The 12,271-nt window shown below is 44.1% G+C and overlaps 2 protein-coding genes and 1 long non-coding RNA gene across 3 annotated transcripts in view; 1 reads left to right on the forward strand and 2 right to left on the reverse strand.

The window, feature by feature from the left end:
* LOC147140148 (uncharacterized) overlaps positions 1–12,271 on the forward strand; it is a 26,124-nt gene continuing 13,853 nt past the window's right edge. Inside the window, exons 1-2 of the long non-coding RNA XR_015088757.1 lie at positions 1–245; positions 3,497–3,605. This is a non-coding gene — a long non-coding RNA (uncharacterized LOC147140148). The remainder of the gene's footprint in view (positions 246–3,496; positions 3,606–12,271) is intronic.
* LOC147140149 (high choriolytic enzyme 1-like) lies at positions 911–3,895 on the reverse strand. Its single transcript, XM_086045797.1, has one exon. The coding sequence runs from the start codon at positions 1,688–1,690 to the stop codon at positions 911–913; it is 780 nt and encodes a 259-aa protein (XP_085901923.1). The 5' UTR covers positions 1,691–3,895.
* The window catches only part of LOC147140150 (leucine-rich glioma-inactivated protein 1-like), an 8,387-nt gene continuing 405 nt past the window's right edge, over positions 4,290–12,271 (reverse strand). The window contains exons 2-8 of the mRNA XM_086045505.1: positions 12,191–12,262; positions 11,212–11,283; positions 11,059–11,130; positions 9,922–9,993; positions 8,224–8,393; positions 6,975–7,139; positions 4,290–6,311 (exon numbers count right to left, since the gene is read on the reverse strand). Of these exons, the coding sequence (XP_085901631.1) occupies positions 5,494–6,311; positions 6,975–7,139; positions 8,224–8,393; positions 9,922–9,993; positions 11,059–11,130; positions 11,212–11,283; positions 12,191–12,262 (1,441 nt within the window). The 3' untranslated portion in view covers positions 4,290–5,493. The remainder of the gene's footprint in view (positions 6,312–6,974; positions 7,140–8,223; positions 8,394–9,921; positions 9,994–11,058; positions 11,131–11,211; positions 11,284–12,190; positions 12,263–12,271) is intronic.

The following is a 12,271-nucleotide window of genomic DNA, read 5'->3' on the forward strand; positions in this document are numbered from 1 at the left end:
ACAAGCAAAGCAAGTTGTTAGGCTACTACCTGTACAAGTTAACCACACTTTTCTCCGTTGTCATTTCTTTTGTGATGAATGACTTGGAGCAGTGGTCTCCTGTGAATATTTGCTTTCGGGCTACACAGATAGGGGAAAAAAAGAAAATACAAACAAAAAGAAAAAAAGGTTATTGGGAAAAAACGTCATGCACATCCCCCCCACACCCCCAGGGAGTGAGTGACACTTTTACGACTGACCGCAAGGTAAGTTAAAATGTTTTACCCTCCAATATGTACTGTTTCGTTAATACAATAATGTTATTCTCTGTGCTCCTCACACTTTTTATTATTCCCCTAATTATTTGCCAAATAGTTTAATATCTCAATGTATTTTTACTGCCCATACCTACCTATGACGATCTCTCCGGGAATTTGTTTTGTTAAACATTCCAAGACAATATTATGGCGTCAGAGGCGGTTTTCGCCGGGGGACAATAGACAGCGAGGTGTATTTATTTCACAATGCAAATTTTCATTTAAACACCTCAAGGAAAAGGTGTCCAAACTATGGTCCGCGGGCCATTTGTGGCCTAAAATCAATTGGGGGTGGATCTATTCTAGTGGGACAAGGTCTACTGACAACCCCAGAATCCTGAAAATCGTTATCGAGCTTTTATTTTCATATGCAGTATATATGAAAGTAAAATCATTATAGTTTTGCATGGCATCAGCTGCACTGAAGGCTTATTTTAGTGTTAAATAAGTGAAAGATCAAAAAATGTGGACGCCGCAAACCCAAGCCAGCATCTTTCTGCATATTTGTTTCTTTTTTCGTGGTATGGTAAACCTTTGTGGCACATAAAGAGACAATAAGTGTTGACTTGCATTGAATTTATTGAGAGCATACTCTAGAGATCACCCGTGTTGTTTTAACAGCTGTAGAGTATGTTGATCCTCTTGATGTCCCAATTGGACATGCCCGTCCTCTGGCCGATCTGGATGCCGTTGTCGGGGAACGGGATGATGGTTTCCCCCCCGTTGGTGCTGAAGGCCGTTCTCCCGTAGTGCATGACGGACGAGTAGTCGTACGGGGTGTTCAGGTTGTCGGTGTCCTGCTTGTTGAAGTTGTAGGCCATGGCCGGGTCGATGTTCTCCCAGTTGATCCTGACGTAGCCGTCGCGGTCGCTCCTGTTCTGCTCGTGCTGGAAGCCCAGAGCGTGGTTGAGCTCGTGCTGGATGATGCCGTGGTAGAGGCACCCGCCGCGGTTGATGGACACCACCTGCCCGCCGCCCTGCCTTCCCAGAGCCGAGTAGCAGCCGACTTTGTTCTCCACGCTGATGTAGTCGTACTCGCCGCTCCAGGGCACGAAGCGGACGCAGGTGCCGACGTGGAAGGACCTCATGGCCGTCTCGATCTTTTGCCTCTCCCAGCCGTTGAACTCTCGGCTCACGGCGTAAGGGATCACCACGTAGCCGTTGGTGGATTTCTTCCACAGGCAGCTCTGGGACCAGCACTTAATGGCATTCCTGGTTTTGGGGACCAACATGTCTCCTTCCAGGAGGATCTCGTCAGAGCCGCTGTTGGCGGTCAGGATTGCGGTGGAGATGTCGACTTGGTCTTCCTCGTCTTGCTCTTGGGCTTCTTCTTCCTTGTAGGCCTGAGAGAGACCAAGCAGGAGGAGCATCAGCAGGCTGGCGAAGCGACTCATCTTGAAGTTTCAATGGAGAGACTCTGATGATTTGATGTCCTGCTTGAGTCAGGTCGGCCTCTTTATACTCTGCTCTAAAGGTGTGGCTACGCAAGGATTTGGGCTTGGGGTCTGAGTTGTTAAACTCGCGTAAACCTCTCAAGGGTGGACTCCCGCGTCAATCCTTTTGGACATAATGCTTTGTTATTCTTGTCCAAAAAGGTAAACATGATTTACCGGGTTGGACAAGTTTGGGATTATGTGTTTAGCGCATCTGACGAGCTATAGCGGGGGTCCTCGGTTGATGGGGTTGCTCAATGCTAGTTGTGCGCAAATTGATGCTGGAATTGAGGTTAAAATATCTGTGTTTGTTTTATTAACTTTTTGAAAAGTCATTGTCGGACAATGGTTGAACAAATACAGTATTTTAATGATTGTGGTTGTCGTTTGCGGCGCTGTGACGATGCTACTGTACGGGAGCGGTTTTAAATCTCTCGCGTCGCTACATGAGACAATCAAAATAATCGAAACACGAATATAGTGGAGTCTCACCAAGTAAAGGTGTACCTGATATGGATATGTAAATGTATGAAATCGGGTGTCAACGTAACACACTTCAAAATATTTTTGTGTTTTTAAAATGTAAATACTGAAGTAATAATTACGCTTCTGCTGACATCATTTTTTGCGTGATTGCAGTTCAAGCAATTTATCTCTTACTGTTATACACATTCCCCGTTTCATGCGTCAGACAAACACGAGAAGCAACCACACGTGTAGGAGCCTAAATTCGATTCAAGTTAATCCTTATTTGGATAAAAGATGATTTATGTTCATTCTGAAAAAAGGGGACCTTTCATGTTATATACAAATTGAAATGTTGATAGTTCTTGTGTGCAGTAAATACTGTAATTTATATTGGTCAGTTAGTTTAAAATGGCCGCATTTAAAAGTGTTTGGATAGTTTTTAGGATGTCACGTTTCATTTAGCTTTCGTGATCGCGATGATTTGCATTGTTTTTGATTATTTACGTTTCACATTAATTCATGGTTCGTTTGTTCTCATTTTAGCCGAAACTTTACTTATAAAGCAACCATTTGTTATGATGAATCTGATATTGTTTATTGTCATACAGATGTTTGTTTTGAAAACAAAAACGTGCATGGGAAGAGGGCCTTGAGAAAAATCGCATTTTAAATCGCAATTGCAATATAAAGGGGGGAAAAAAATGATATTACATAATTAAAAAAACATCATCTCTGATGACCAGTGTTTCTGAATGGTACGTTTTTGGACACATGCCACAAGGTTTTGAGACTCTCTGCAATAAATATAGTGTAAAACCAATTCCGTATTTTTAAGATACAGAAAAGAACCATAAGGATCATTAACTCATTCACTGCCACACATTTTCACACTCTATTTTATCCTAACGTTTGGAGAAAAAAAAAAAAGAAAACAAATATATAATTTCTTGGGATTGAATGTCTGGACTGTGAAAAGACAAATAAATATGTCCTTGGCAGTGAATGAGTTAACTGTTCTAACCAAAGCATCCATCATTTATTTATTCAAATATTTTGAAATTCTATGGCTTTGTTGAATTCCATACTGTGCAAATAATGTGAAAAGTACATAAAAATTGAATGTCATGATATTTAGGTGATTTTTTTTTTTTTTTAAAAGAGAGACTTGTTCTACTCAAAAAAACACAAGACCAGGACTAGCATGTAGCTAAGATGTGTTCTTGTTTAAAGTGTACATTTGTGAGAGACACTTAATGTCTTCTTTGGGTCTTTCTGAGCAATTTATACTCTACGCTGCAGGTGTGGCTACAGGAGGATTTTGGGTTGGAGTCCGCGTGGTTAAGTCCGTCAACCTTTCATGGGTGGATCCACTGACAATCCGTTGAGTACACAACGCTTTGTTATTCTGGTCAGTAAAAACGTCGTCATGGTTTACTGGATTGTACGCAAGAGGACTAGGGCCAGTGGGGGGGAAAAAAATAAGGTTGGTAAGATTCTCACTTTTATTTCAGAATTCTGACTTTATTCTCAGAATTCTGACTTATTCTGATTTAAGTGTCAGAATTCCGACTCTACTCTCAGAATTCTGACTTTAAAGTGTGAATTCTGAAAAGTGAGAATTCAGACTTTATTCTCAGGATTCTCACTTTAAAGTCAGAATTCCGACTTTAAAGTGAGAATTCTGACTTTAACTTTATTCTCAGAATTCTGACTTTAAAGTCCGAATTCTGAGAATAAAGTCAGAATTCTGAGATAAAAGTGAGAATCTTGACAACCTATTTTTTTTTTTTTGCCCCACTGGCCCTAATCCTCTTCCGTAGGATTGGACAAGTTAATGAATTTAATACCTGATATAAATGCTGAAACTTTGATGAATTTCAAGTGTTTTTAAAATATGTTATAAGCATTGTCTACTATATTTGCGTGTTTTAGTGATGTGTGTAAAAGTGCATTATTACAATTTAAAACATGATTTCAGTTGTTAATCTTACTGCACAAAGTTTGTTTGACAATAAATGAAAGCCACACAATTCTTGAGGATGAATAACAAGAGCAGTCGTGTGGATGGTGCCGCAAGCTCACGAAACTAGTCAGCGATTGAAGCTTTTATTGGAATAGCACAATGTTAGTCAATGATGATGTGATCCTAACCGCGACACTGTCAGAGCTGCTGCTACAATTCAGAGATTCTTTGCAACTAGACCAGGCGACTAATCGATTGTTGAGGGGGGAAGAGAAAAAAAAAAAAAAAGTCACCAGTTTGTATACACGACAGGCAAAAGTGAAACAATCCTCAGTTCAAGGTTGTGAAAATAATTCGAGCGCTCCTGAAAAACGGTCTCATCAATCGTTTAAAAATACAAACATTCATGATTCAAATGTACAAGGAGAAGAAGGCAGGTCTTTTTAAGATCAATCTAACTGCTGTTGCCCCTTACAAAAGCTTCACTTTTTTAAAATTTTCTTTTTTTACAAATTTGAATCTGAAAAATGTAAACATTTTCTTTTTTTTTTTTTTCTTTTTTTTGGCAGATTGGTTCAAAGGTTCCACGTGAGCATTACTTTGTGCTGATAAATACATTGGCGTACGTACACATGTAATGCGAGTATGGCTGATGGTAAAAATCGGGTTATAATGCACATTCTGGATTTGTGGACGATGACGCGCGGATGGCCTGGTCATGCACAAAGTCTGATTCTAGCTTGAGATGCATGCATTGAGCCTAACCTGCATCTGGGTAGAATATCATGTGTGGGGGCGGGGGCGGGGGGGCGGGGACAAAGTATTGGGACACCCTGGGAAAAAGGGAAAATCGTAGAAAAACAACTGAAATGGCCGACTACCCACGGCAGTAGAGAAGAAGACAACAGTTGGGATTTATCACGTCTCAAATCACTCTGCCTCGATCAATGACGTACTAGAAGGGCCATCTTAGTTTCTGTCATCCGGAAGTGCAAAGTATGTGTAAGTATGCATGTGTAAACGTGGTTTGAATTTGGTCGGAATCGGATAAACCCATAGTACAAGTTAATTTTTGAAGGATTCCTGAAACGATCGCCTCAAAGCAAAATGTCTTCCCGTGTCTTCCTTTTGAGACTTTTTTTGCGGCTCTACTCAGAATAGGCGAATTTCATATTGCTGACTGAACATTTTTCCGGGGTCCGTTTTCTTTTTTCTGAACCAACGTGTCCCAATACTTTTGCCCGCTTGGAAAGGAGAAGACGCGGCATAATAACGCACGCCTTTCTCAAGATAGCATCAGCCGCCATCCGGGCATACGTCCAAGCCGCGGCGCTCAGTCGCTCAGGTCGATGACCAGATGCTGGTAAATCTGCGTTTTCCCTTTGAAACTGGAGGCGAGCAGGAACTGGCGGCCGTCGATGGAGACGGGCGAGAAGGCCCTGGGCGCCTGGATGTTGAGCTCCTGGAAGTGGGCGAACTGGCCTTTCTTGGCATCCCAGCGGTACACCTGAGTGAAGGAGTAGTCGCTGCCCAGGACGGCGTACTGCCAGCCGCCCACCGCGAAGGGCCGGAACACCATGGAGCCGCGCGACGGCACCGTCTGCAGCTCCCGGAAGAGGGCGCCGTCCCAGCGCATCACCTTGGAGTCGCCGATGAAGCGGGTCAGGCAGAGGAAGAGGTCCGACTTGACCTGGAAATGCTTGACGGCGTAGACGTCCTCCATCTCGGGGATGTCGGTGCGCCGCTCGAAGAGCTTGGCGCCTTTGTTCCACTGGTAGATGACGGGCCTCTGGGAGCTGCTGGACAGGATGAGGTGAGGCTTGGACGAGATCTCCACGTGCTCCACGTCGGTGTCGCGGTACCAGGGGTGGAGCGACTGGTGCGAGTAGAAGCCGTTGCCGTTCCACTTGTAAATGGTGGTGGAGCCGGCCTTGGAGCTGTCGGCCACGGCGAAGAAGGACTCCCCGTCGATGCGGAAGGTCTCCACGTCGTTGGGCTTGCGGATCTTGAGGACGTCGATGCCTTGGAGCTTGATGAACTTGTTGGCCGAGGTGTCGCGCTTGTAGATGTGCGAGCCGCCGAACAGCTGAGCCACGATGATGAAGAGCTGGTTGTCGATCACCAGCGGTTTGCAGATCACCGTGGAAGTGCCTGCGGGGGGGAGGGGGGGGCGAGACGGCGATCGAACGATTGAGGCTCACGTCGTTGCGGATGCTATTCGCCTCATCGGCAAGAGAGCAAGAACAGGAGCTAAGGGAATACTTTAGAAGAGACATTTTTATGGGTAGCCGGTGTGTTTTAATGAGCTCATGTTTCGCAAACAAGTTTGCGTGTTAAGGTTTGAATATCTTTAAAGCGCGTAGGAGGGGTGAAATCATTAAAAAAAAAAGAAAAAAAGCTTCTCTGGATAACAGATTTTCCCGCTCTAAACGGGGGTTCGCCGTCGACTAAAATGAACAATGAAAAGTTGCGGCACAGTCTTTTAAAACGTCTCGATAGCTCGTTTCAGAGGGACAAAACATTCTCACTGAAACTCCACTCAATCCATAACCAAATGTTTCTTACTGCACATTCGGAATCGATTTGTGTCTCAGTGATCGTGATCCATGTAAATGACGCGTGGCCAGAGTAAACAGGGCTGACATCATCTTGTTACTATGCGTGTGTGTGTGGCAATTTTATCACATGACGTTACTTCCTGTGTGAATCTGCGGTCTCGCAGATTTCAAACAGAAAACTCAAGACCATTCCGTTCACCTCATTTAGGAGAAACGGTCACCAGTCGAGCAGTCGCAAAGTCTTTTTTGTACTTACTGTCGATGTCATCAAAATTCCTGAAGACCATCTCCACGTGATCCCACTCCATGAAGCTACACTTGCCAATGAAGGGCTGAGCAAAGACCACGTACTGGTCGTCGCCAAAGGTAAAGGCCTCCACCGATATCGATTCGAACTTGAGGGACTGATACGAAGCAAACTCTGTGAGCGAGACAAAAAACAAATCAAGTCAACTGCAAAAGCATTCGGGAGAGCGGAGGTTTCTACAATCGGCTGAATGGTGCTCCGGAAACCGCAAGCCAGTCGATCGTAACGAAAGGAAAAACTCGGGGAGCAACGGATTTTTGTTTACGTGTTGAACGTTATCAGGGTACGACGTGATGGAAGACGGTCGGAAAGGAAGGATAAGACTGCTGGCGTGAAAGAAATGAACAAACACATTGGAATAATAAGCCTTACGGAGTCGAAAACCTACTAACCAAGCAGCCGTGACCGACCGACTAGATTGAAAACCAATAAAACCAACCAAACAACAAGCTAGCTTAGCTGAGTTAAACTAACAGTTGAAACTAACCCACCAACCAACACAACCGTTTAACGAACCAACCAACCAATACCGCCAACAAATCAACTCAGAAGTCGGAGTCAAAAGTTAAAATGAGCTAACCAAGCAGCCGGCTATTTAATTAACCAAGTAGCATGCTCGACGGATGTAAAACGTGGAACCTGTTACTAGCCGACTAACCAATCAACACAAACATTTAGCCAATGATCAACGAACACAACCAACGAATGAACTCACTCAGGCAACCAGTCCCGACAACCAATACAAGCAACCAACCTACTGAGTAACCGACACACATAGGCAACCGATGCGCTTGACCGAAAACCGTCAAAAGTTGAACCTGACCAACCCACCGACAACGAACCAACTTCCCGACCAATGCAACCGGCGCTTGACTGCTAAACATAAAAAGTTGAACCAAGCAACCCACACAACCGTCTCACCGACCGAACAACGAATACAATCAACCAGCTAACTCAACTCGCCAAGGTGCTCGACTGCCGTAAAACGGTGGCGCTCGCTAACTCCACGACCAACCACTTTACGTGTCTGCGTAACCAACTGACATGCTCGCCCGATGTCAAAAGTCCAAACTAACTTACGAACCAACCAACAGACATTTAGCGGCAACTAACACTGCAGCCAACTAATCCGCCGGCAAACACAATACTTCGTAACTTACTAACGTTCATGTTTGAAAACGGCGGGGCCCGGCAGCACCTGTGGTGATGCAGTCGAAGGACTGCGGCGCGAGGTCGTTGATCCTCTTGTCCTGCAGTGCCGACGGGCCTTTGCACTCGATTCGATCCACTGTGGCGTTGGTGCCGTCGATCCACTCCACCAACCACTTGAGCTTGCAGTCGCACGTGAAGCGGTTGCCTCGCAGGTCTCTAGAAAAAAAAAACCCCCAAAAAAAAACACGTGTTGCACTTCAGGGGTCAAACACCTCGAAATATGCCTCCAAAGACACTCCGGACTTCAGGAGGTCGAGCAACGCCTCGGCGTACTTCGCAAGAGTTCAGGCGAGGATTAATTTGCATGTCTGGCTTTTTCTTTGGCTTTTCGTGATATTTGGTCCCTCTGTCGCAGCATACGCGTCCCTAATTGGAGTTTCGGTATTTTACTGAATTTACTCTTAACTGTGGGTTGTGGTATTTTACACAGTGACAATTAAGAATGTAAAAGAATATAAATTTATCTGAGTCGCACTCGTTACGTCTTTCCCATTTAAAGTTGAAACCATTGAATATTTTTTCGAATCGAGCATTCCGCCGATCATCCCATTGATTTATCAACTGATTGAATAAAAACCAGCACCGGGTTTTGTTCACTCGAGGTACCCGTCCGCAATGTTCTACACACCGTCGTATCTCTGACTTTGAAAGGGTTTGGCTTTAAAGGCGGAGCCTGGCCCGGTGAGTGACGTGGGTGTCAGCCAATCAGAGTGTAGTTGACTGATGTTAAGTTGGCCAGTCTGAGCATCGCTTAGCCATAAAATTAGTCCGTGCGGGAGGAAAAAAAATTCCCCCAGCAACTAGGGCTGTTCAATTTTGCCTAACAAGAAAATCACGATTATTTTTCTACCATTGCGATTTCTTTGTAACATAAAAAATTATGAAAAATTAAGTATTTTGAATGTCTTTTATTTGAACTTAATTTTTCTTCCTTGAACTCAAAATGCTAGCGGGATTAACGGCATTTTACTTCCACAATAGATTTCAGATCTCTTCTTAATTGAACCAGTAATGAAAGAAGAAAGTGCATACGCCATCTGAAATGAAATCATCAACATGAGAGAAGGTAGTCACGCTCGCTTGCCTGAGCAAATAGCAGAATCGCCGGTAGCCATGGATGTTGTTGTCGTTGTTGTTATCGGACTGCGCGCTCGTGGGAGGAAGCGGAAATGCAGAGGAAACTACGCTTACGCTTAGATTCACCAAAAATAAAAACGTGGCGATTTGGACGTCTTTTCTAATCGTTTTATCCAGAAAAATCGGTTACGGTTCAAAACCAGCCCTGCCCGCGACGCTTCGAGACAGTTTGACCCCTGGACCGTGGGGAATTTACTGTCATACCCGAAAAGCGCGTCCCCAAAATGCCTTCACCCTTCTACTGTACTCTCATTAAAAGCGAGAAGCACTGGAATGGAGTCGCAGACATGTTCAGAGTCTCATTAGTTCCAAATTCTCCCCCCTCGTGCAATTTTAATGGTGCGAAATGCGCCGGCGGCCCACACGCTTTTCCGAGCCTCGGCCGGAGAGGCGTAATGATGGCGTCGGCTAAAAATAGAGGCCGTTGTACAAGAAAGTCATTGTTCATGTTTGCATAGTTTGGCCTATTATGTAACGGATTATGCAATTCTTCAGACTTGCAAGTGTTAAAAAATGAAATGCGGGGGGGGGTGGAAGTGTGACTTACACTTTTGTCAAGGCTTCCAGGCCCTTGAACAAATCTTTGGGGATGGTTTCAAGATTATTGTAAGCCAGACTCCTGTTCAAAAAGAAAAAAAAAAAGAAGAAAAAAAAAATCACGTGTCATGATCGAGTCCAACAGCACCTCCTCTTTTCTATTCTCCTCCTTGTACGCTATCGCTAACCACACGCTATTGCGCAATAGGAGGAAGAACACCTGAGTGCAGATGTTTTGAGGCGGTGTTTCCTTGCCTGAGGGTATGCGCGGTTTGCGCAGGAACAATGCAGGCACAGTGTTCTTTGAGGAAAAAGAGCGTTACTCTCGTAGTAGGATTATCATTATGATTATTGTTATTATGAAGAAGAAGAACCACTGTGTTAACATATTTTTTTTTAGAGCCAGTCATCATCAATTGTCTCTTGGCGGCAGTGCGGTGTGACCGCGTCTAATGGAACGCCAATTTGCCGTTAAAAATGTTCTCGTCTTCAGTACTCATCTATAACACGCGGCAAGACCACACACATGGATTCATCCGGGAAACGCTTTACATGGTTTAATGCTGCCGTTTTGGTTAGCAGCAGAGTTGAAACAGGCTCCGCACTTAACTCAGCTTTTGTTATGGGTAAAGCGATTCATCTATTTGAGTCGGGTGTTTAATTTTCCCAGCAACTAATTGGGGCATGGTGTCATTTAGGGGTCATTTGAGAAAATATGCTATCCTCATTTATTATTGTCGCATGTTACTGAAGAGGCAGAAGTCAATCCGTATGCCGTATTAACCTTACCTCAAATAATGTCTCCACTCCAATAGACACCGTGCCGCAATGTAATCCAATTAAACGATTCATTGCCTCAGCTCAAATAAAAGCTGTAAACCACTTTAAATACATCGTCTCAAATGGATGCCTACTTTTTTCCCCTTCAGGAAAGAATCTGTGTCTTTATTGTTGGGCAGAAAAAGTCTTGAGAACTTGATTGTATGTTTTTTTTTACCAAAAATTTAAAGCACAATTCGTTTTTTCCTCCAACGCCTCTGCAATATAATTCACGGTGTCCTTATTTTCATTTTTAGGTATCATATCGAAATCTCTCAGTATAGAATCCAGAATCGTTCTAATACATTTCGGAGGGCGTCGTACTCACAGGTGCACCAAGGTTTTCAATCCTCGGAAAGCGTACGGCGATATGGAATTGATCTGGTTGTTTTCAATGAACCTTTGAGGGGAAAAAGATGAGAACATGTTGAATGCTAAGAACCCGTTCTTCGGAACTGGGATTTTCGCGTTGCTCACTCACAGGTATTCCAGATGAGGAAGACCGAGGAAAGCGTCCTCATCTATCGACTCCAGGTTATTGGCTGTGAAGAGGCTGCACAGATGTTTAACATCAGCATTCTACGATTTGAAAATGTTACGACGGAAAGATTTTTAGCTGGATTCCAAAATTTCAAAACCTTTTCAAGGGGGGAATTTAAAATAAACGGAGAATGTGGTTGCACAAGTGTGCATACCCTCTTGCGGCCACTGCCAGCCCTCCCGGGATATTTGACATCTCTTGCCGTCAATGGCAGTGGTCAACCACGTTCCAACTCTTGTTAAATTGGAGTCGGCACACGCCTGTTTTACCCCAAATAAAGTTCTGATGTTCTAGTTGGAGTAATTTTGTTCAACAGCAATAATGATCAAAATGCACTGATTAGACTAGTGCTGGCACACATCATGTATTCCGAACAAAAAAAAAGGACTGCCCCCACTAGCTTAATGCTATCTTATAAAAACGATTAGCGTCAATATTTGTGGCGTTATAATCCGATAGGCAATGGACACAGTGGAAAAAGACGTACAGGAAAATAGAAATACTCACAGGCATATATTCTTTTTTCTCTGCGAAAAATGATTACCATTGTAGTTTGAGTCACTCTTCTTCGTTTGTGTGTATGACTCTATTGTACTGCCCCCCGGTGGCCAAGGCGGGCACACCCAGAAGGAGCAGCACAACCAATTGAAGCATCATGATGCACAAACTGTTGCCGTGGTGACGTACACCCCATTTTCCTTTTTAGAAGACGCGTTCTAAAATATTTTGTTGTTGGAACCTTTGAGATTAGTGTTTTTTTTTTTGGGGGGGGGGGGGGTTTCAGTTCCAAATGCGGCCAAGGATCAATTTTTACTGTTATCACAACGCACCACTGTATTAGAAAGAGCGATCCCAACATGGCGTTAGTTTGCAGCAAAATAAGAAGACAGGGAGGAGAAAATTGCAAGAGTTTGCTCACAGGAGGTGCAGGGCGGGCGTGTGGATGAAGCTCTCCTTGGGGATCTCCGCGAATTCCGACTTGACGAAAGACCTGAAGCGA

Source organism: Filicampus tigris, chromosome 11, assembly GCF_054856515.1.
Source record: "Filicampus tigris isolate MCC_2025a chromosome 11, RoL_Ftig_1.0, whole genome shotgun sequence".
Classification (NCBI taxonomy): Eukaryota; Metazoa; Chordata; class Actinopteri; order Syngnathiformes; family Syngnathidae; genus Filicampus; species Filicampus tigris.

What these genes read in the sequence shown, in the direction of transcription:
- LOC147140149 (XM_086045797.1), bottom strand. Translation starts at nt 1,690, where the DNA reads ATGAGTCGCTTCGCCAGCCTGCTGATGCTCCTCCTGCTTGGTCTCTCT.